The following is a 23,928-nucleotide window of genomic DNA, read 5'->3' as shown; positions in this document are numbered from 1 at the left end:
CAGCCACAGTGATTGGCTGATGGGGGAGGAGTCAGCGATTTAATCATAGAAATATTGTAGAATGAGGTGTCATGTTTCCAAATTAAAATAAAGGTTTTAAAATACAAATGTTGCCCTATTCAAATAAATATTTTTTTTTAATAAAAATGTTGCCATAGTCAAAATAAAATAGGCTAAGTGTCACTAATTAAACTAGTATATACAGTTAATTGTCCACCTCTTGGATGTCTGCATCTCAAGAGAATGCAGAATTCAAGCAACAAATTATGTTTTTATAAACAAAGTTTGGGAGAAACATTCAAACGGTCTTTCTAATCAGCTCGAGAGGAGGAATATATACACAGACGAGAGCCGACTCGCCTATAGTTACTTTGACAGTTTTCTGCATCCCTCCGCCACCCCGCTCCTCACTCTCGGCTGGGGATACGGGGAGAACTTTGGGTTTGGGCTAAAATTCCAAGCTCAGAGCCCTCGATCCCCTTGGACAGCACACCAAATTTATATATATATATATATATATATATATATATATATATATATATATATATATATTTATATATATATATATATATATATATATATATATATATATATATATATATATATATATATATATATATATATATATATATATATATATTTTTTTTTTTTTTTTTTTTTACTCATTTGTAAGTGTGAACTCATAAAAAAACCACTGCCACAGGTAATCAGACAATATTTATTTATTTATTTATTTATTTATTTATTTGGCGTCTCATCGTAGATTCAAATTTATAAATCAAAATGTATTGCATTTATGAAGAAAAGGTTCAGCACCCAAGGCTCTATCACTATTGCCTCAATGGTGTACAGTGTCTTTGGGTGGATTAGGACTGTTTGTGATTTGGTCTTAGTGACTTAGGAGTCCTCTTGACTACTCCTAACGTTTCACAGATTTAGGAGCTACTTTTAGCGCTAAAATGCTTTGGGAAATACTCTTAGAGCAAAAATTTAGGACTCCTAAAATTAGGACTGACACGCCCATTATTTTTAAGAGTTTCTCCTAAATTGGCAAGTTAGGAGCTACTTTTAGCCTTAAGATGTTTTGTGAATACGGCCCCAGATTGCTAGTTTTGAGGTGAACAATTAATCCGTGCAAGTTTGGCTTCATAATATTTAATCAAAGTCTGAAAATGCTCATCCCCTCTGCAACAGCGCCCCTTCTCTGATGACTTCAGTTTGACGGCTTGGGTTGAAATCGCTTAAACCACTCCCCTCCGACTGTTAGTCTGCTATGAGCGAGAGATGGAGGATGAGCGCTAAAGTAAAACTCTGCCCTCTATTCAATATTCTGTTTCACTTGGAAATACGTCAAAGCACTGGAGAAAAGTCGTTTGCAACTTCCGGTTCTCTCTGACTTTAAAGGATTAGTTCACTTTCAAATTAAAATTCTGATAATTTACTCACCCTCATGTCACCCAAGATGTCCATGTCCTTCTTTCTGCAGTTGAAAATAAATTAAGGTTTTTGATGAAAACATTCCAGGATTTTTCTCCATATAGTGGACTTCAATGGAGCCCAAACGGTTGAAGGTCAAAATTACAGTTTTATTGCAGCTTCAAAGCATTCTACAGGATCCCAGACGAGGAATAAGTGTCTTATCTAGAGAAACTAGCGCCCATTTTCTAAAAAAAAAAAAAAAAAAAAAAAAATGTTTTAACCATTAATGCTCATCTTGAACTAGCTCTCTTCTTCTTCATTAGAATTCCGGCAGTGTAGACACTGCTAAGTGTATTACTGCCCTCCACAAGTCAAAGTTTGAACTAATTGTTATATACTTGCACTAGCATATTGTATATGACAATTTAGTTCAAACATTGACCTGAGGATGTGTTCCTGTGTTCCATGTGTTCTGTATTCCTGTGGGTTCAGTGGTGGCGCATGGATACACCACTGAAGTGGCTACTAGTGTGGAGAAAGACAGCTCACCAAGAGGATCACCTATAGATCCATGCTTGTTTAATTTTGGAGATTCACCAATTCCAAAATATTGGAAGGATAGGTTATCCCAAAAACTGAGAGGCCGATTGTCTTTTCACTTCATGAATGGGATGTGGGATCTGCTAAATGAGTGGAACACCATATTCGCCATTTGACAACACACCGTTTCGAGAGAAATCCCGTAGACTTGTATCTGCTGACAGTGATGATATACGCCGCAATCTTCATGAATTCTTGGCTACTGGAACCATCAAAGAGTCCAGGAGTCCATATGCTTCCTCCATTGTTGTGTCTAGGAAGAAGAACGTAACGGTGCTTATGTGTATCTATAGAACCCTAGATTCAAGAACTATCCCTGATCAGTATACAGTGCCACAGATTGACGAGGCTTTTCTGTCTTACAGGCAGCAGGTAGTTCTCTGTTTTAGACCTATGGAGCGGTTATTATCAGATCAAGATGGCTGATGAAGACAAGAACAAGAGCGCTTTCATATGCCCGCTTGGGATCTATCAGTTTGAGAGGATGCCGCAAGGAATCTCTGGAGCCCCTGCTACGTTCCAGAGAGTAATGGAGAAGGCAGAAGGGGACATGAATCTGCTTGAAGTACTTGTGTACTTGGACGATCTCATAGTGTTCAGGTCCATGAAGTGGAAAGGGGCATGAAGACTGAGGCAGAGCATGCAGTGAGGGTGGAACTAAAAGCCAACACAACTGATCAGGCAAAACTGAAACACAAGGTACAGAGAGGTTAGTGCTGGCCACAAGGGCCATGTTAAAACAGTCAGGTGGTTTGAGGATGTCCATCATGGACATAACTGGGCCAGCAGAGTGTTTCTGATTAACAGGAAGTTGATGTATGATCTCTGCGGTCACGTCGAGACAGGCAGAAAGTTTTGGGGTGACCTCCTCGGTCGAATCACAGAAGATAGGAAATTCAGGGCCACCTCTGTGATTGTATCAAGGCAGTCAGGAAGTTTGTAGGTTACGAGGCTGGGTTCTAAGACTGGAGCGAACTCATGGGCTGGAGCGGGATCTGGAGCGGACTCATGGGCTGGAGCGGTCTCTGGAGAGGACAGAGGGAGTACAGTTGTCAGTGGGACCACCTCTGCAACTCCCAGACTTGCTACCACAGTAGAGATCACAGCTGCTTTCACAGATAACAACAGTGTGTCTTCAAGACTTGAAGCCAGTCTTAAACACCTTAGAGAAGCCTTACTCTCTTCAAATTCAGCGCTCATGACGTCTGGGAACACACATGTGGCGTCCATGATGGCTGAAGACTCTGAAAAGGCACACATGAAGCCTAGAGACTCTGGCATAGTGTTCGTTATGACAGGAGGCTCAGGTGTGGCAGCCATCTTGACTGAGGGCTCAGGCTCAGATGTGGAAGCCACGTTGTGAACTGGCTCAGGTGTTGGAACTATAGGGCAGGAAGATGCATAAAGCCCAAGGCTAGCAATCCTTAAAACAGGACGCGCAGGTGACCAAGATGGGCCAAGCTCCATATCATAAATAAATTAATTAGAAGACATCTCAGGTTGTGCATGCAACCATGGTTCCCTGCGTCTCATTCCCAATTCAAAACTGAGTCTAAACACGACTATGAACTTGACATTGGCAGGCGGCCACCTATGACGTCACTTCTGGTGTGACCGCGAGTATAAAAGGGCACCTGTGAAATACGTAATGTACTTATTTTCTGAAGGAGATGTGTGCAGGAATACTGGAAGCATGGCAAAAAGGATGCAGCGTCTTGTTTCGTATTCTCTGGAGCCATGGTTACATGTGTACCCTGAGATGTTCCCTTTCGAAAAGGAACTTGTGCTGCGTCCCCTAGGGATGGGGAATGGAATGCCCATGCTGCCATGCTGAAGGGGTGACTATTGGCTGAGCTAAGTCAAAGGACTTAAAGTGTACGCCCTGAACCGTGCCCGAGCGCGTTTGACCCTCAAAGCCCGGTTCATTTGACAAGTGTGATCGCTCCGTTCCGTGCCCGGGCGCAGTTCGTTTAGCCGTCCCTGGCCAGCTTGGAAGAGGTGGGCCAGAGCACGGTTTGGTTGGGCTCGAGCGCAGTTCGCATGCAATTTGAGCGCTGGAGCACGAAACAGCTACTACTTTGTGTGCGATACTACATCATTATGACAGCAAACATCTTTATTACTACTTAGATAGTACACTTTTCAATACATGTACTTAATTTGAGTGTATTTGGGTTTATAACGGATCTGGTTCTTACCTTATTGATGAACAGGATTTGTAGTTTGCAAGTAAAGCTCCAAAATTCCTCCATTAACATCAGCTGCCTTCGTAGTTCGTAATAATCATCTGATACATGCAAGTGAAAATCGCTGCGTGGCATAAATGATAAATCTATTAGGCAATATGTTAGCGAAAGTGCATTTCTTCCGGTTTTCTTCCATACAAAAAGTTACATTGTATATGACGTAAGCATGCTCCGGTACGGAACGTTAAGGGTAATGTGAGTGCAGGCCAACTGGGGAGTGGGGAGGAGGGACAATCACGCTCTGGCTCGGTTCAAGGCAACCGTGCCTAGTGTGAGTACACCCTTAAACGGGTCCTCATCCCTAAGGTGCACAAGCAACAATTATAGACTGGAGCTTCTCAAGAACGAAGGCCTCAACTGGATGACTCTAAAGAGAGGAAGCCTTTCTATGTTCATATTTAGGCCATCGTCCAAGGAGGCTTACAGGGAGCCTAACACTCAGAACTTCTGTTCAGGCAGCCCTGAAGAGTGGAGGCCTCAAACAAGAGGCCTAGGCAACACTCTTACCCAAGGGCAGTACCGAGAAAGTCTCAGAAAGAGCTAAGCTTAGTCTAACTGCCCCACGAAGCTTCGCAAAGTGGAGGCCTTAATACAATCACTCTCATAATGACACCTACACTGAGGTCAGAAGCCAAGGAGGCTTCAAGAAAGCCTAACGATTTAGCATACTACCTAACTGCCCAGTCGGGCTCTAGGAGCCTTAGTATGACGACTCTCTAAAACGAGAGGAAGCCAAACAATGCAGCAAACCTATGCAATAGCTAAGGGGGACTCAGAGGCCCAAAAAAAGAGGCTCGATGGAGCATAACTGTATGCAGGTGAAGCTCAAAATCGTGGAGGCTAAAATACCCATGGTGCTTCGTAAAGGCAGTAGCAGAGGAGGCTCAAAAGCCTGACAACTTAGCACCACTAGGTGGTGGCGCTCTGTGGGACGGAGGCCTCAACATGACATCTCTCTAAATCGAGAGGAGGTCTAGTAACATCCTAAGCAAAAATGGCACTCATAGCGAGATGGCATAACATGCTCCACAGAAAGCAACATCAAAGGCGGCTCGCTGAGAGCCTACAACTTCGTAAACTATGTGGCGTCAGACAACGCATTCACAACCACCTTCCTTCTGAAAGCAGTGGCCAAGAAGGCTTGCAAAGAGCCCATACTCAGCACTACTGCCTGCCAAGCTCTGGGGATAGAGGCCGGAATATGGCTGTCGGCGTGCTACGCTCGGAGCAGCTTACCAAGGAGGCTTTGCAAAGCCTAACTCAAAGCCACTATTCAGGCAGAGCTCTAGGGAGCTGAGGCCTGAAAGCGTGATTCTCTGTAATGAGAGGAGGCCTAACAATGCTCCTCTACTGTAAAAGCAGTAGTCAAGGAGGCTCACAGAGAGTATAACAACTTAGCATCCTCCCAACTGATCTCGGAGGACAGCATGATGACACTCTCTAGCAAGAGGCAGCCTAACAACGTCCTATGCTCAGAACAGCTTACGAAGGGGGCTTACAACACATAATTGGTGTCTTAGCGGAGCTCCTGGGAGTGGAAGGCTCAGAAGAATGACTTCAGTAATGCCAGTATTGTACAAGCAGTAGCCAAGGAGGCTTACAGAGAGCCTGTCAACATAAATTTAAGTTTATTTATTTTTTAAAGCCCCTTTAAAACTGCCACAAGACTGACCAAAGTGCTGTACACAAGTAAAGTAAACAAATACAATTCTAAATTAAACTGAAAGCCAAAGGCGTGGCATGATCATATTTACAACTATTCTTAAGAAATTTGGCTGTAGCATTTTGTTCCAGTTGAAGTCGAGCTACCTGGGACTTTGAGATACCATACAACAGAATTGCAGTAATCCAAACGCAAGGTTATAAAAGCGTGGATAGCTATCTCAAGAGACTTTTCAGATAGAAAGTAAGCAAAGCTGAAAAAAGCTAAAAGCAATGACAATGGATACATGTTTTTCTAATGTTAACCATCTGTCTAAAAAACACCAAGATTCTGTACACAATTAGAATTAAAAGCAGACAAATTACTCAGGGTGGTGTTATTAAACTCAAATTTCTCAGATGGACCAAAAACAATAATCTCAGTCTTGGAGTCATTTAGAGTGAAAAAGTAATTAGTATGTAAGGAGAATAGAGTAAAGCAGAAGGGTCATTTCTTTTTATTGGCAGGAAGATCTGAGTACCATCCGCATAAAAGTGGAATGATAGTGCGAGAGGCAGCCTAAAATGTCCATTGCTCAGGACAGCTTATCAAGGAGGCTTACAGAAAGCCTAACGACTTGATACTGCTATCCAGGCAGAGCTCTGTTATTCACAGGAGCAGGGCAATTATGTCCAGATAAAAAAATGTTTTACATAAAGTCGGTCTTATGCCGAAAACCAGATCTGTCATTGGCGCAGGCATAACTTTCCAAAACTCCTAATTATTATTAATAATAACAACAAAAACTACTATGCTCTTCTCTTAATTCCTAGGATTAGAAACATACATAATCAAAATAGTGATATTTGAGCCACCAAGAGGAGCCAAAAAAGGAAACTTCCTATTTGATTCATCCCCATTCTGCCCACAACCCCTGCACTGAATCCCTTCTCACCGTAATGGAGGCCGCGGGACCTGAACCGTGGAGTGCAGGCGCTCAGCTCTCATCCCTCAAGAGAGAGTCAAGCCCAGGTGGAACAATTACTGTGATTGCATTGCGAAAAGCCCCCTCAAGGGTCAAGCACACTAGTTCATGGGTCAGATTCTATCACTTTGAAAATAATCATACGAACAGGACAGACACAAATGTATCGCTATGAGTGCCTTAAACTCCCTCGAGAGCCGAACACTCTTGTGCAAACACTAACTGTTATTCCTCATGTGAGAGTAGAAAGGAAGAAAGCTCCTTACCTGTCTCTTGTAGTCAGCTTTTTCTAATACAACATCGTTTTCAACTAAAAACTGAAAACTTTTTATGTGTTTTGACCGTTCATTTACATGTCAACATCATTTTGGTAGTCTGTAAACACAAACTTTTGAAAACGGGTTTCAAAGTGGAAGTTTTTGAAAACGGTCTTCGTGTAAACAACAAAAACGCAAAAAGATGACGTCATGCACATGCGCATTACATGTTTAGTCTATAGTGTTTCATCGCCATCTAATGGCCTGGCAGCAGAATACAGCATTTTCAGTCATTTTCAAGGACAAAAAACAGTGATACGTTTAAATTGAATTGTGTATTCACAATATTCACATGAAACTTTAAAACAACACAATAAAACCAGGAAAACTCAGTCTGTTAAAAGCATACAGTCCCAAGTACCATACCCTAAAACAGTCCAAGAATCCTAGTGTGCTGATAAAGTCCCAATGTGAGTGTCCACCGGTGTATATACAAATGTCCATGTAGTGATAGTCCAAAAGTTGTGACTGGAGAGGTAAGTCCGCAAATGGTAACTCCACAATCCAGTTGACTGTTAGCAAGTCTCTTGTTTGTTTGCCATGCTGCTCTCTTTATACAGATGTTTTACCTGCTTCCTGTCATGTGACTGGTCACATGACAGGCCAACCATTCATTTCTTAAAGACATGCACACTTAAAATGTTAAGAGATATAAAATGGACTAAAACATGTAAACCAATTAAAACTCTATTATACATAAAATCATTGTAATAAATAAAGCAGTAAAACATGCATTTTGTGTGACAGTGTCACATAGTATTTTAGGATGTATTTTAGAGAGGCTGTGGATTTTAAATTTGAAAAAATGGGCGAAACAGCTGGAACAGACAAAGGATCCAGAAACCGCCATCTCCCCTCCCACTGCGACGACCAGCCCAGTGCCTCCCACGTCGACCCCTGGCTTTCCTCCGACCAACAATCCCACTGCCTCAACAACTTCACGGACAGTCAACAGAGCAACCGATGGAGAATTCTGTGCCACCGTTACAACTGGGCCAGACTTGGACACCATCCTCCCCTTCTCCAGAGAGCAGCTCACCAGCACACAGGGTGTTGACGACACTCTCCAGAGACTTTCCCTCTCTCCCTCCACTCCACCGACCGACGGGATCGAAGTGCGGGACCACCAAGGCGTGCTGTATCGTCAGATCCAGAAGGGGGACGGCAACATAAAGATCCAGCTCGTCGTCCCCAAGGCCCTGATCCAGCATACGGTACAGCACTTCCATCAAAAGACCCCAGAGAGACACCATAGACGGCTCAAGTCCCTCCTGAGGATCCTGGAGGTTGCCTGGTGGCCCACGATCCGCAGCGACGTCTGGAGATTCGTCGGCGACTGCAAGTCGTGTGGTGTGGAGACAAATGAGTGTGCAGTCATCAACACTAGCTGCAAACTACCTCACAATCAGCATCATCACCGTTCATCAGCATCAACATCATCATCCACCAAAGAGACCCACAAGCCGGATAGGAGGAAATGCCAGGGGGAGTGGTGTGCCAGGAAGGCTGGATGCTTCAGGACCTTGGGAGGAATGGCGTCACCGACCCAAGGACATCCAGGCTGGTATCTGATCCCACCTCTCTCTAGTGTTCCCATAGATTCCTCCACATAAGACATGTGTTTTATCTGTTCAATATATATAACATGATGGTTTTATGTATATTTGAGTTTTAATTGGGTTACATGTTGTCTTAGCCATTTTATTCCTCTTACTTATTTTAATGTGTGTATGTCTTTAAATGTGTATGGGTCTGCCTGTCATGTGACTGATCACTTGACAGGAACAAGGAAGTAGACCAGTATAAAGGAGGCAGCATGACAAACAATCACTCCCTCATTACAAACGTGATCACTTGCGAGCTGGACTGTGGAATTTAATTTTATGGACTTACCTTTTCAGCAAACTACATCACTTTTCCATTGGATTATCACTTTCAGGACTTTGTATATACACCGGTGGACACTTTCACATTGGGACTTACATCACACTAGGATTCTTATGGACTGTTTTAGGGTATGGACTCCACACTTTTAACAGCCTAAGTTATTCTAGTTTTATTGTGTTGTTTTAAGTTCCATATGGAAATTGTAAATACATTTTATTTATTCAGTTCATTTCTCACTCTTTGGGTAAATTAACCTGGTTGGACTCGGGAAGGACTTGGAATGTGCGCCTGGAAAAGACAACTCGCTCAAAAGTATACGAGAAGAAGGGATGAGGTGACGTCTGTAGGGACAGTGGGACAAGTTCTAAATCAACACTAAATTATGGTAAGACAAACGGTATAAGCCACCGTAGGCCGATTTAAGTAACGTAAATAAATAAAAAGGAAGAAGGGAAACATGCAAAAGATAAAGGCATGTATGCAGCTGTTACTCATATCATAATAATAGTAGGCAAATAATAAAATATAGGGCCTATAGCTTGTGTTATTTTGCTTGCTATGCTATTACACATTGGCCAACAATATTCATTTTTCTGTCCAACTAGCTTACATAACCAGACAGTAAAATGTGATTTTGTAACATAATGTAACTTTTTTTTTTTAAACAAACTTTAAACAAATGCTTTAATATTTTACTGTAAAGTTGTGCAATTTTGGGGGATTTGTGGTATTTTGTGTTATTTATTTGCCTCAATTTGTAATAATTTAAGTATTTACATTTATATAAAATAGCAAAATTTTATGTTAAATCCACTTTAATAAAGATCTATTTCATTAATAGTGACAGACATGAAAAATGTGCTTGGGTTTAGTGCACGATTGCTACCATCTACTTGAAAGCAAACACTAAATTAAATTAAAATTAAAATAACATGAATTTTTAACTACAGCCACTAGATGGCTAGAGTTAATCAATGCTTCACATTTTAAAATCATTATTATAACAATAAAAATGACTGTATATCAAATTTTCAAATTTTTTGTAATTTAATTTTTATTTTTTATTATATCTTCAGTATTTGAAGATATTTTTTGAAAAATACAATTAATTACAAGGCTGTAGAAAACAGAGCACTAATGCAGACTTATATACTGAGGTTTTAATTACATTATTTTAATATAGTCAGTCGTGAATTAAAGTGGGCCGGTCTAAGGCATGAAACTCCAGGGCTGAAAATGAGTCCCAATCCGGCCCTGACAGTGTTGAGCATTATAACCAATCACATGTTTCTGTGTGTGAATGCAGTGGCCAATCAGAGGTGTTTAGATTCACTACATAATTTATATACTTTATGTGGGCTATTTACTTTACCTTATAGGATCGAGTATGCCACCTTTGAGCTGCATTAAACAGTTGGTGTAAATAAACATTAATGCAGATTCTGTTCCACCTTTGCGTTGTAAAGACGCTTTTGTTGATGTTGAAAATTTTATTTGTAATATATAGCTACAGTATAGCACTCTGAATGACTGAAGTAATGTTAAATTTAAGTATTTGACATAAAACACAACACAGATACATTTAGATACAATAAGGTAATTATAAAAATGGCCTTAAAAAATGATGTCAAAAAAATACTGCACCTTTAATATTAATTTATGACCCCACATAATTAAACCTAGCCTGGCCATAGTGTCCCTGGCACCGCATGGTTCACACCGCATGGTTCACACTTTAGTTTAGTTTTAAGTCTAGATCGAAGAATCATCAGATTAATAACCAGACACAATTGACAACAGAAGCCCCCTGTTTTAAGTAGCTCAGCAGATTCACAAAAGCCATAAAACAAGAGTAGTTTAATGGGTTTGCAGAGCCTCCAGCATCTGTCCCCTTTTGGATCATCTATATTGAAATCCAGACAGCAGAAACAGACAGAATCTCTAACACTCTCATGACAATTCATAACTATTTTATGTTTTGGCAAATTGGTGGCTAATTCATTCAAATTTGTATGCATTTATTCATGTTTTCATACGATCTGCTTATGCCCCGGTGACCGGTATGTTTAGGGGTGGCCTTTCTGATTACTCTTTTTTTTTTTTTTTTTAAATCATAAGTTTTTGTACAATTCAAATCATACAAATTCATTTGAAATCACCAACTAGTGAAATAGTTATCTTTCCCATGAGATTGAGTCACACTCACATATTCAGTTTACACCAGAAATCAACAGAGAACGCTTTCTGGTCGCAAACAGATTTCTTTTTCTAGAAAATGTATCTCCTAACTTTACATGGTGCAAATAAATGTAGACGTTTAAATATCAAAAACATACAATGTTTAAAACATGCAAACCGTTCAAACATAAAATCACTAAATATACAAACTTCTTAGACACTTAAAAAAAATGCAGTAGAAAATTCAATTCCATCAAGGACTCTCTTCTCTCTCACACAGTCTGGTTTCACAGGCCTCGTCCTCAGAGATTTTGATTGGAGACTTTGGTGAGCCAGATGTAGTTGACTGTCCCTGAAAGTAACCATAGAGTTCACCGTCAACCATCCCACTGCCTTTAGTGACTAGGCTTTCGCCTTTGCCGACTGATCTGTCAGGTAAAGGTGGGCCGCTCTCATCTTTACATTGTTCATTTTCAGCTTCTTTTTTAAGCAGATGGGAATATACTAGAGAATCGTCTATGTACACATAAGTGTGAGGATCTTCTTCCTCCTCCTCCTGTGTTTTGGGGATACCATGGAGGCCTGGAAGGAAAGCTTTGGGATTGTAGACAGGCACTGGGGGAGTCTTATTCCTCTTCTTTTGCCTGTGAAATATTAAGATACTTTGTTAAGAATCAAACATTACCGCACAATACTTGTCAGGGTTTCAAGCACAAAGATCCTAATCAGCATGGCCACTTTCACTTAAATGGCTATAACTCTTGAATGGACTGAGATAATCTCACAAGTTGGCACACATGTATGGGCTCATTTTCATGTAACATTATTAAAATCTCAGCATTTGGCCACTGAAAAAGCTGAAAATGGCTAATAACTATGCAAGCAAACTATGCAGTTGGCACAACTGTCTTGAAAATTTGCTTTCAGTGTCTTTGTCCAAGGTACTGTACCATCATTGTCTATGACGACATTGATTTTAAAAATATGGCTACCATCAGCCAATCAACATTCTGAAGCTATTAAACAAGGCTATCAGAGGCCGATCAAAATGAAATGATGCCGTTTGACTCATGGCCTCAAAAGACAGTGAGAAATTTTTAAGAAATTGCCATTAGATTGTGCTATCAGGTTTTACATGTGTGAAACTTGTATACTGATTGTATATTATTAGATATTTCACACATACAAACGTTATTTAAATCACACAGTATGTTGGATCTCATCATTTTGAGCCTCAACAAAACCAGTGTAGTACAAATCACAGGACTCGCTAGATTAAAGGTGCCCTAGAACATGTTTTTAAAAGATGTAATATAAGTCTAAGGTGTCCCCTGAATATGTCTGTGAAGTTTCAGCTCAAAATACCCCATAGATTTTTTTTTTTTTTATAAATTTTTTTTAACTGCCTATTTTGAGGCATCATTATAAACGCGCCGATTTATGCTGCGGCCCCTTTAAATCCTGTGCTCTCCGCCCACAGAGCTCACGCTTGCCTTAAACAGTGCCTTAACAAAGTTTACACAGCTAATATAACCCTCAAAATGGATCTTTATGCATGCGGTGGATTATGTGAGTATTGTATACTGTTATATTGTTTACATTGATTCTGAATGAGTTTGATAGTGCTCCGTGGCTAACGGCTAATGCTACACTGTTGGAGAGATTTATAAAGAATGAAGTTGTTTATGAATTATACAGACTGCAAGTGTTTAAAAATGAAAATAGCGATGGCTCTTGTCTCCGTGAATACAGTTATAAACGATGGTAACTTTAACCACATTTAACAGTACATTAGCAACATGCTAACAAAACATTTAGAAAGACAATTTACAAATATCACTAAAAATATCATGATATCATGGATCATGTCAGTTATTATCGCTCCATCTGCCATTTTTCGCTGTTGTTCTTGCTTGCTTACCTAGTCTGTTGATTCAGCTGTGCACATCCAGATGTTATGCCCTTGTCTAATGCCTTTCATAATGTTGGGAACGTGGGCTGGCATATGCAAATATTGGGGGCGTACACCCCGACTGTTACGTAACAGTCAGTGTTATGTTGAGATTCGCCTGTTCTTCGGAGGTCTTTTAAACAAATGAGATTTATATAAAAAGGAGGAAACAATGGAGTTTGAGACTCACTGTATGTCATTTCCGTGTACTGTACTCTTGTTATTTAACTATGCCAAGATAAATTAAATTTTTCATTCGAGGGCACCTTTAATAATTATCACAAATATGTTGAACTGTAGTATTTGGATGGCTATAGCGCAGTCATTTCAAAATGGCCTTGAGTCGTGACCCATATGCTTTACCTAAAAGCTTTTATTAAACAAAACCTCAAATCTTCACGAAATTAGAAAGAAACATGCGAAATATGATTCTAAACAAGCATGTAAACTTTTATGGAGATCAGGCAATAGATGGTGCTGATTACCTGAAATTTTTATTTTTTCATCGCTGAATTAGGTGGTTAAAGGCTTGTTAAATACCACATAATATCTTTTTACATATGCGCCTAAAGGCCTTAACATGCTTGAAGTCCTTTAATTGCTTCTTTTAGCTATATTTAAAATATGTTTTTTAAAAACGCTCACCTGAGAACAATCCAGATCACCACGGATGTTATGATCATTAACAAGATGCCCACAGTACTCAGGATGATGCCCAGATGGTTCTCTGAAAACATGACAAGACATTTCACTTTATCTTTCCCTTATTGATATAACATAGGGAAATTCTATGCAAAGTGGACAGAAGAAAGTAAGGCTCTCTCACTTGTGTTATTCTGCAGTGTGATCTCCATCATTGCCCTGAAGCTTCCTGTCGGGGACTTACAGTTAGTCATGTTAAGGTAAAAACTTTCTAGGACCAGGATATTATTAATATTCCCATCCTTTTTAGCACTGTAGACTATCATTTGAGGCACAATGGTCTGCACTGCAATGTTTGTTTGCACCTCCATACACTCGGGTTGGCTGACATTCATGAACTTCAGATTGCTCTTAAGCTGTGGCTCCATGTTAATGATCCAGGACACACTGCTGGAGGGTTTCATCCCAGACGGCCAGGCTGGGGTCGCCAACACTGTAGGATTATCCAATTTTGGTGCAACAGTGAATATATAGTCCTCTGTATGAGAAAGGCAGAAGAGCAAGACTCAATAACTGTTTTGATTTTTGATATCAAGTCATTCACACTGAATATATTTGAGCAGGTGCACTACTATTGAATGGTTTGAGGTCGGTTAGATTTTTTTAATGTCTTCGAACTTGCACTCGCTATATAGTTTCCTCAACATAAAAAGCAGTTTCCATTTGCAGTAATGTATAACAAATACATAATGAAACACTTTACCTGATATATCTTGTGTAAATAAATAAGTTAGAAAGGGTTTAGTTGCCAAATTCCAGTCATTGAAACTTGCAACGGAGGCAGTTACTGCAATCTTGGATTCACGGATCTGGATTTTCTCAATGGTTCCACTTGGAAAAAACTGCCCAACAGTGATGCCAGGGTTATCATGGGACACATTAAGGAGGAGGTTGCTATTGCAATTTTCCTCAGGCAGACAGTAACGCAGACCTGTAGGGGACTGTAGCTCGACTGAACTGTTCTGTGGGCCATGAAGGTGCCATGTGATCGTCTTCAGAACTACTGGGATACAGATCTCCTTGTAATCGAAGGCTATAGAGAATGGAATGGATGCACAGTTTTTCCATTCCTTACATTCTGTTGATAAAGGAACAATGTAAGGGATGAATACAGGAATGTTTAACATTATAGGCCAATAACTGAAAGAGCGTAAAGGCCCATTCACACCAAGAATGATAACTTTAAAGATATTCTATAACAATAACTATATTAGCCTCCACATAAATGGATGATAACATCCTGTTTACTGTATTATAAGCACAAGCTGCAGGTATGTCGTCTGCTGCTTTAAATGCTTGAGCTCTTTATGTCGTTGGATTTTGACTGTCAATGTTTTGATAATTTTATTGGCTGGAAAAATTCTGAAAGTGATTCTAAAGATATCATACCCTCGTAGGGCTGTGCAAATAATCATATTTTCAATTTCTGCTTCCAACGATTATGAAAACAATATAATCGAGGTAAAACGATTACTGTACCGCTGCCGCATTTTGGCCAGCGCACCTTTCTTTCCTTCACAGCGGTGCGCTTTCATTCTTCCCTAACCCAAACTTAACATCTAAATCAGCCGAATAAAGGCCCTTTAACACTAAACAGAAATTCAGTGCGAAATTCAGAAAGAAATATAATTTCTTCCCCTCTGTATTATGTAATCACTAGGGATGCACCCATTTTTAAGGGCTGAGTACGAGTACCGATACTTTTTTCTAGTACTCGCCGATACCGATACCAATGCCTATACATTAATTTCTCTCTCTCTCTCTCTCTCTCTTTTTTTTTGATGTTGCAGTTTTCCAAGCACAATACAGTGAGACTAATGTAGGACAGCTTGTTTATAATTACTCTAATAAAAAAAGTAATAATTTTTATGTGCTTGTCACAAACTTAAAGAACAAAAATTTCACACTGTCCAATAACCTTCAAAGGGCATAATTATCAATATATATAATTGTTGTTGTATAAAGACATTTACAAACAAATTACAAACAATACAACAAATATTATAGAGATACAAATTAAATAACCTTGTTTTTCAGATACAGTAGGTTTATTTACCATGTATACATTTATTTAACATATTTTGTTGTTTTATTAACATTAATGACAAATATAGGCTATGGATCAAACAGGATCAAACAGATCATTAGTTGATTAGTAGATGATTAGTAGATGATTTATCATTTATTAGTTAATACATTATTTATCACTTATAAATCGTTTAATTATTTGTCAATTGTTTTAGTATCATTATCTCAATAAACAATTGTTAATCATGAACAAATCATGAACAAACCATTAATAAATGATCAGTATATGATTTATTGATGAAGTTGTAAACTGGTCAGTGTTCAAAAGCAAAAACATGCAGGTATGATAAAGTTTTTTAGAAGAGTAATTTATTTGTTTTGAAGTGAATATACATTTATAAATCCCTCACAGTCAGGTGATTCCAGTGGGTTATGTTAAATCCTTTCACTCATCAGCACAGACTTGTGTTCTGTATGGATTGTGTGGGATCTAGTGATAAAGTGAACCTCTGAACTGGTTTTACCTTTCACTGAAGCTCACATCAGGTTCACAGAGTTAAAGACTCCATGTGTGTCAGAGAAGACAGCTGTCAGTCAGCACTTACACTGCATTACACACTACAGTGTTCAACACCTGTTATAGATGATGTGTAAATGCATGAATAAATCATTTACAAAATACTTGGTAGCTTTCTGCATCCCCTAATCTAAAGTGTAAACTATTCATTGCTTGTAAATGTGTTACATATCATCACTTTAGCCAAGCCTGAACTACATATAAAAATATAAACATATAAAAATATAAAAATAAAAAAAATTAATACTCTGCCACCGTTTAATCAGCACTTAATCATTTCATTTTTATTTTGTTTTTATGGGACAGCTGCTCACCATAACATGAAAACACACCATAAACTGATCATAAACTTCAGTCCATTATTTTGTGCATTTTATTCCAAGTCTTCAGACGATACCACAGTATGAGGAAAACTTTTTTTATTCTGTAATATAATCATTAAACAAAAATACTTGTAAATATCTGCCAACTCATCTATTTAAACTTTCAAAATTGGCTTTTCAAACTAAGCGGCAACCTCCCCCAGTTTTTCTTGAAGCCAATACGGAAGTGACTTAAACTGCAATTCATCAACTTGCCACTAGGGACAGGCTCCAAAAGAGAGCAGAATCAATGAGAGTCCCATGATAAAATGGCCAAATTTACAGCAGAAAGAAAATTTTTTGTCTTTTCTTTATACTGCTTTTTGTAATGTTTTAAATAAAGTATTGTGATTACATTTATCTGTTACACTTTGTATCTTGTCAAAATGGTTATGCTTAAGGCTATAGGGTGGAGTAAGGAGCTTAAAATTATTCTTTTTATACAATAGTATATTAACTAAGATAAAAGTCACTGTAAATATATCTATATTGCAATTTTATTCATGTGTTTACACATCATCTATAACAGGTGTTGATCACTTTGTAGTGTGTAGTGCAGTGTAAGTGCTGACTGGTGAGGGTATAGACCAGTGGCGAGCAGTGACTTTTTTAACCGGGTATGCTGGGTGGTGCGTTATGTAATGTGGCCGATGCAGTTACGTTGAATGGTATTTTTAGCTTAATAATAGGGACATTCTAAAATGCTTAACGTAAAAAACACTTAACGTGGTTTAATGTACTAAGACAGTGATATTAACAGACCAAACTCAACACACATCATACTAATAAACCATACTATGTACAGCAAAGCAGATGATCCCAGAATATGAACGCAGTTCATTTAATTACACATTGTGTTTTCCTCCCATAGAAAAACGTTATAAATATGTAGCCTACTAAGTGATATTAAAAGATAAAATTCTGCACAAACCATTTTTTCTGTATACTATGCTTTATTAGTATAGTGTTTACTAAGTTTGGTCTTTTAAACTGTCTTAATAATAGCCTACATTAAGCCACGTTAAGCGTTTTCTTAATGGGAGGAAAATGTTTAATTAAACGTGTTGCGGTCATATTATGGGCTCATCTGCTTTTCTGTACATAGTAAGTTTGGTTTGTTAATAACACTGTCTTAGTAAATTAAGCCACGTTAAGCTTTTTAATGTTAATCGTTTTAGAATGTCTCAGTTTAGGGATAATATGCAAGACGCACGCGTTCTCTGTGTTAGTTTACTCATTTGCTTGCTCGTGACAAATAGTAACACAGCAAAAAGTCTTTCTAATATGTTGGACCTTTTACTGAGAGTAGCCTACATTTACTTGTTGAGATATGCCTTTACAAGCACCTGTAAGAGCTTTTGTGATGTTTGAGTCGATGGAGGTGCGATATGCGAAAGGTGCGTTTGCAAAATATGCTGTATTTTTGTAATCTGCTAGGTGCCGCTAGTGTCACAGAAACTACATACTTCACCTTTAAATGTTTAGGACACAGATCTATCAGTTTAGGACACAGATCTAAATCAGACACCACAAATAAAAAAACACCATGTCAATTTAAATGTAAGCCAGAAGTATTTTTTAAACTAATAATTAAAAATAAGTATAACATAAAGTATTAGCAGCCTATTATAAATAAAAAAAATAAAACGTAATTATAATAAGAAGGCTATATTAAATAAAAAATATCATTATTCTTTAAAAAATAAGTTGAAATTTTTCAAACTGACTTTTAACAAATGCATAGACTATCGATTAACATCCTCTGATAGACCTAGTTATAGTAGGACTGTCTTAAACAAGTTTTCATTAAAAAAAAATCTCTGGAGAAAATGAAATACTATGAAAATAGTTTTAGTTATGATTTGTTTCCCCATTTGGTTAAGTCTATTTAGATTTGTATCAAATAAAAAGTATTTTTGGTGATCGAGATCTGGCAGCAGCTCATTTTTCCTCTTGTTCAAGCTCTTAGCTCATAGCTTACCCTGCCCATGCAATTTGCCATAGACCAGCAAACCAATGAGAACGCGGGACAATGATGACGCTCCATAACAAAAGCACGAATGCGCAAAAGCTGCTGTAGATCAGCTTACCCGGAAGTCTCCGTAACTGGCAGATTTCAAGAAAATTACCGTCATTGGGCAAATAAATAAACTAAATTACGGACAGTTACATACACATTTCCAATCATGTTCCAATCATGTAGGCTTTATGGTACACCTCAAACAAAGGATTTAATAGTAATTTATAATGTTATTATTGGTTGCTGAGTCCATGAATAGCTTGGGTATGCGGAGCATTCGCAGCTTATATGGACCGCACGCCACTGGTATAGATAGCTGTCTTCTCTGACACACATGGGGCCCTATAATACACCCGGCGCAATGCGACGCAAGGCGCAGCGCAAGTGTGTTTGCTAGTTTGCGTCCGGTGCCGTTCGCGTTTTCCCATTCAGCGCCACGTCCTTAAATTAGTAAATGCATTTGCGCCAGTTAGTGCGCCCATGGGCGTGCTGGTCTAAAAAAGAGGTGTGTTCAGGGCATTGCCGGCGCATTGCTATTTTAAGGAGCTGAAAATAGACTGTGCCATAGACCAACTCAAACCTGGTCTAAAGTCTAAAGTCAATGGCGCAATATTTTTTTGTTAGAGAGCGTTGGTAGAAACTGCGCCTCTGGGCGCGTCCACAGTGCGCGTTGACTTTGGTTATTACACACAGGGATGCGCATCACACAAACATGCCAAATATTAAAAACAAAAGGATTACAGTGTAAAAGAATATTATTGTGTAGGCTACATAAATATAAAAACGTAATGATGAATAGTCATTGCGTGTATTAGAATTAGGCTACCTATTTTCAATTCAGCCTATTACTACTTATAATGATGAACGAAATTGGCTAATTAATTGAACAATCGTGTCAATACACACACACATATATATTAACTGACTTTAACTTCGCGCACGAGCAGATCGGTTTCTTTGCTTGAAAAGCGTTCCGCTTTTTCGCCAACAAATTCCGCCATGTAAATAGCAATCCGCCATGGTGCGAGTGCATCTCGCTCTTAAAGGGAATGGGAGATGACACTCTGATTGGTTTATTGAACGTTACGCCCATTACTCATTAAGAGAATAGGGACAACCCATTTCAAAAATGCGCCCCGGCGCACGGACCGTTTTTCCGTCATTAAAATAGCAAAAGTGGATTTGGACACGCCCTGAGTCCACCTGCACCGTGCGCTTTACACTTTGCGTTTAGATCGTTAAAATAGGGCCCATGGAGTCTTTAACTTTGTGCACCTGATGTGAGCTTCAGTGAAAGGTAAAACCAGTTCAGAGGTTCACTTTATCACTAGATCCCACACACTCCACACAGAACACAAGTCTGTGCTGATGAGTGAAAGGATTTAACATAACCCACTGGAATCGCCTGACTGAGGCATTTATAAATGTATATCCACTTCAAAACAAATAAATTACTCTTCTTAAAAACAGTGCTTTATCATACATGTATGTTTGTGCTTTTGAACACTGACCAGCTTACAACTTCATCAATAAATCATATACTGATCATTTACTAATTGTGTGTTCATGATTTGTTCATGATTAACAATTGTTTATTGAGATTATGATACTAAAACAATTTTGACAAATAAACGATTTATAAGTGATAAATAATGAACTAATAAATTATAAACCATCTACTAATGATCTGTTCATTTATCATCATTTATAAGATAACTTAAAACACATTTGTAAATCGTTAGCATACCACTTAATAATCATTTATGTACCTTTTGTCATGTTTTGTAAATGATTCGTTCATCATTAACTAATAATTTATAAGTGACTTATAACTGAACGTTATTATAAAGTGTTATCACAAATGCATTGTTAGTCAGCGCCACCTAGCATGCAGGCGTGAATTAGCAGAAGATGATCAGTCGTTTTGCGTTTGGTGTGAAGGGTCCATTCTTCTGCGATTCGCCTTGCATTTTGCGTCAGGTTCAGTGTGAAAGGGTTGTAAGAGAGTGACGTAAAATGCAGTCTACTGTTGCTAAACTGCGGGACGTGCTTGATATTAAACAGTGTTATTAAAAGCGCATTAAGCGATGAAAGAGATGCTGTTCCCTAGGTGGCCACCTGTGTGGCCAAGGCGGAACATGCATAAGCAAAGTATACTATGGGCTTCGGATACACGCCTAAACGGTCAAATAGCCTACATGCAAATATGTCAAAATGCTGTTTTGGTAAGTAACCCCATAAACATATATTTTTTTTTTTTTGTTTGTAATTAGTTTCTTTGTTATTATTTTATTGTTGACTGTTTACTTGTCTTCTGTAGCTGTTATGAGGACTTTTTATTGACATTAGTTAACCTAGTATTAGTTTTTGCTGAAGTATGGTTAATTGTGAAAGTTCACTGACATTTAAAATTACTCATATCATAAAATAAGACTTTGATCATATCACCCACCAATAATCATGTTAAATAATCGTGATTTCAATATTGACCAAAATAAACATGATTATGATTTTTGCCATAATCGAGCAGCTCTATTCCTACGTTAGCGATACAGTTGTGGTGTGGACTTAAGAGTGAATCTTCCTTGATGTGGTCAGACCTTAAAGGATTAGTTCACTTTCAAATTAAAATTAGCCCAAGCTTTACTCACCCTCAAGCCATCCTAGGTGTTTTTGACTTTCTTCTTTCTGACGAAGGCAATCAGAGTAATAAAGAAAGTGTCTCCATCCACATCCATCCATCATAAACATATTCCACGCAGCTCCAGAGGGTTAATAAAGAACTTTTGAAGCGAAACGATGCATTTGTGTAAAAATAATATCAGTTTGTAACAAGTTATGAAGTAAAATATTTAGCTTCCGCCAGACTGCCTTCTGTACTCTGTACTCATAAAAATAAATAAATAAATAAATAAATATATATATTATTATATATATTATTTTATTTAATGAGCTGTTAACTCAGACATGGGCCGTAACAGTCATATACACCTAGGATGGCTTGAGGGTGAGTAAAGCTTGGGGTAATTTTCATTTGAAAGTGAACTAATCTTTACCCCTATTGTTTTCATTAGTTTTTTTTTTTTTTTTCTTCTTGTGGCACTTCCATTTGAATGAAAGTTGTGACATTTGGCACACTGATTGAGGAGGGTCAAACAAGTACCTAAATTTAAGTAAAAAAAGTCAAACTCTATAGCACCACCATATGGTCAAAATTCACTTTTGTGTTTATCATGATTATTCTTAGGCCTTTGGGTCTTGGAACATATTTAAATTAATTTCCCTCTGGTTCTTTTGGTATTGAAGAGCATAATTAACCCTTATTATTATTATTTATATTTGGCTTAGATAATCTCCACACTAAGCCAAAAAAACAAACAAAAAAACAAAACAAAAAAAAACAGACTGAAACAAAAGTTTGCAGGGGTTTTCACCACCATGTTCTGAAGGTAGCTGACAAGTTTTAGGGAATTCCTACTGACAATATTTTCACCCAAAGTCATGTACCTGACCTGCTTAAATAACAGAAGTTAAGGTATATATAGTGTGGCAAGGGGGGCGTGGTTCAGCGAAGTCTGCAGCGGGAGAGAGAGGCAGGAGACGCGCGGTGAGTGAGTGGGTTAAGCGCAAATAACAAACACCTGTCTCTTGTTTCTGTAATTGGCGTGGAGAGAGTATAAAACGCCAGGAGAAGCAGTAGCGAGGGAGAGAGAGAAGGACTACTGGCTGCCACACTCCTGGATTTCTGTTGTGTTTGTTGGAGTGAATTTGATGTTGATTTTTGACCGTTTTGTGCCTGTCTGCACACCTCTTGTTTTGTGAAATAAATAAAAGCAGCCAGTAGTCAAAGCCGACCCTGTCATCTTCCTTCCTACATTACGAACTCTGTTACATATAGATTTTACCGGTGAACCTTCTGTTCTAATAGTGACCAGAACATTTTACACAGTGAAACAAAGCTCAAAACATTTAGGATATTGTCTTATTTAAGGCATGGATCATTCCACACAGTTGAGTACCTATGGTCTGGTTGACAGTCAACTCGAGTTCATCCTTGTTACAGTCAAGGGATTCAATGTCATAATACTCCCCTGAAGCTATGGTGACTGTGTCCATTATGACCGAATCCAGTTTCAACACACAGGCAGACTTGGGATCCTTTTTCATCACAATTCCTTTTGCACTGCTCTGCAACAGTGACAAGAATAAGAAAAAATAGATATCAAATAAACATTATATGAAATAAGTAAAGCATGATGAACAATGAGCCAGTCATTTTTGCAAAATAAAACATTTTGAGTGATCAAAAGATTTTATTATGAGAAAAGAGATGAAGTGTCAAGGAACTCTGAACTCATCCAGCCCTGACCGACCTGTCTGTGTGTTATCCCAATTAATACACATCCATTTAACACTCTGGAGTCGGCAGTAGCGCCGGCAATACCACCTTGTTTTTTTTCTTACCAGTGTGAAAGTGACTAAAAATACTCTGTCAATTTTTAACTTATCAATTAAGAGTTATATACCAGTCTAATCTGTGAAATGTCTTCTTTTATTTGTGTACACTCAGAGTAAAAACAAAATGTTGTGCTTTTTGCAAAATAAAGAAAACTAACATGATGCGTGATCTGTCGTCTCTCTCTAAATGAAGTCCAATCTGATACTCCCTCAGAAAATGAACTGTAACTTAGTGAATACTAATGACACAAAAATGAGACATATGTCTAAAGAAATGTTGAAATGTCAGGTTTTAAATCATGTTAGTCAAATCAAAAACAAATATTGTTTTCTACTGTTTATGTAAGTATGAAAATTGAGACATGTCAGTAGTTCATTATCCACTAATTTGTCCACGCCCACGGAGCGAGCGCTATTCAGATGCAAATTCTGAGGAGATACATGCAACAGAGTGAACGCCCACGTCAACTCGGAAAAACACATTAAGTTTAGTCAGTTTCATGTACTTTTCATTGTTTTGAGATGCGGTGAGGAATGATTTTAAAAGGATTTGCCT

The 23,928-nt window shown here is 38.4% G+C and overlaps 1 protein-coding gene across 3 annotated transcripts; it reads right to left on the bottom strand.

Moving 5' to 3' along the window:
- Positions 1 to 10,186: 10,186 nt before the first annotated feature.
- Positions 10,187 to 23,079, bottom strand: LOC125243697 (CUB domain-containing protein 1-like). Of its 3 annotated transcripts, XM_048153501.1 has the most exons (6): positions 22,934 to 23,069; positions 14,859 to 15,005; positions 14,631 to 14,769; positions 14,052 to 14,405; positions 13,871 to 13,952; positions 10,187 to 11,918 (listed from the first exon to the last, which is right to left on the bottom strand). In XM_048153501.1, exons 2-6 carry the CDS (start codon positions 14,898 to 14,900, stop codon positions 11,528 to 11,530), a joined length of 1,008 nt encoding a protein of 335 aa, XP_048009458.1. In that variant the 5' UTR covers positions 14,901 to 15,005; positions 22,934 to 23,069; the 3' UTR covers positions 10,187 to 11,527. The 3 variants fall into 3 exon arrangements, with proteins under 3 accessions (XP_048009458.1, XP_048009457.1, XP_048009459.1); XM_048153500.1 differs by having other exon boundaries at positions 14,631 to 15,005; positions 22,934 to 23,079; XM_048153502.1 differs by lacking the exon at positions 22,934 to 23,069 and having other exon boundaries at positions 14,859 to 15,027.
- Positions 23,080 to 23,928: the final 849 nt, after the last annotated feature.

Source organism: Megalobrama amblycephala, linkage group LG13, assembly GCF_018812025.1.
Source record: "Megalobrama amblycephala isolate DHTTF-2021 linkage group LG13, ASM1881202v1, whole genome shotgun sequence".
In the NCBI taxonomy this organism is placed as follows: domain Eukaryota; kingdom Metazoa; phylum Chordata; class Actinopteri; order Cypriniformes; family Xenocyprididae; genus Megalobrama; species Megalobrama amblycephala.
The sequence above is the reverse complement of the archived record's forward strand: the minus strand, read 5'-3'. Positions and strand labels throughout refer to the sequence as shown.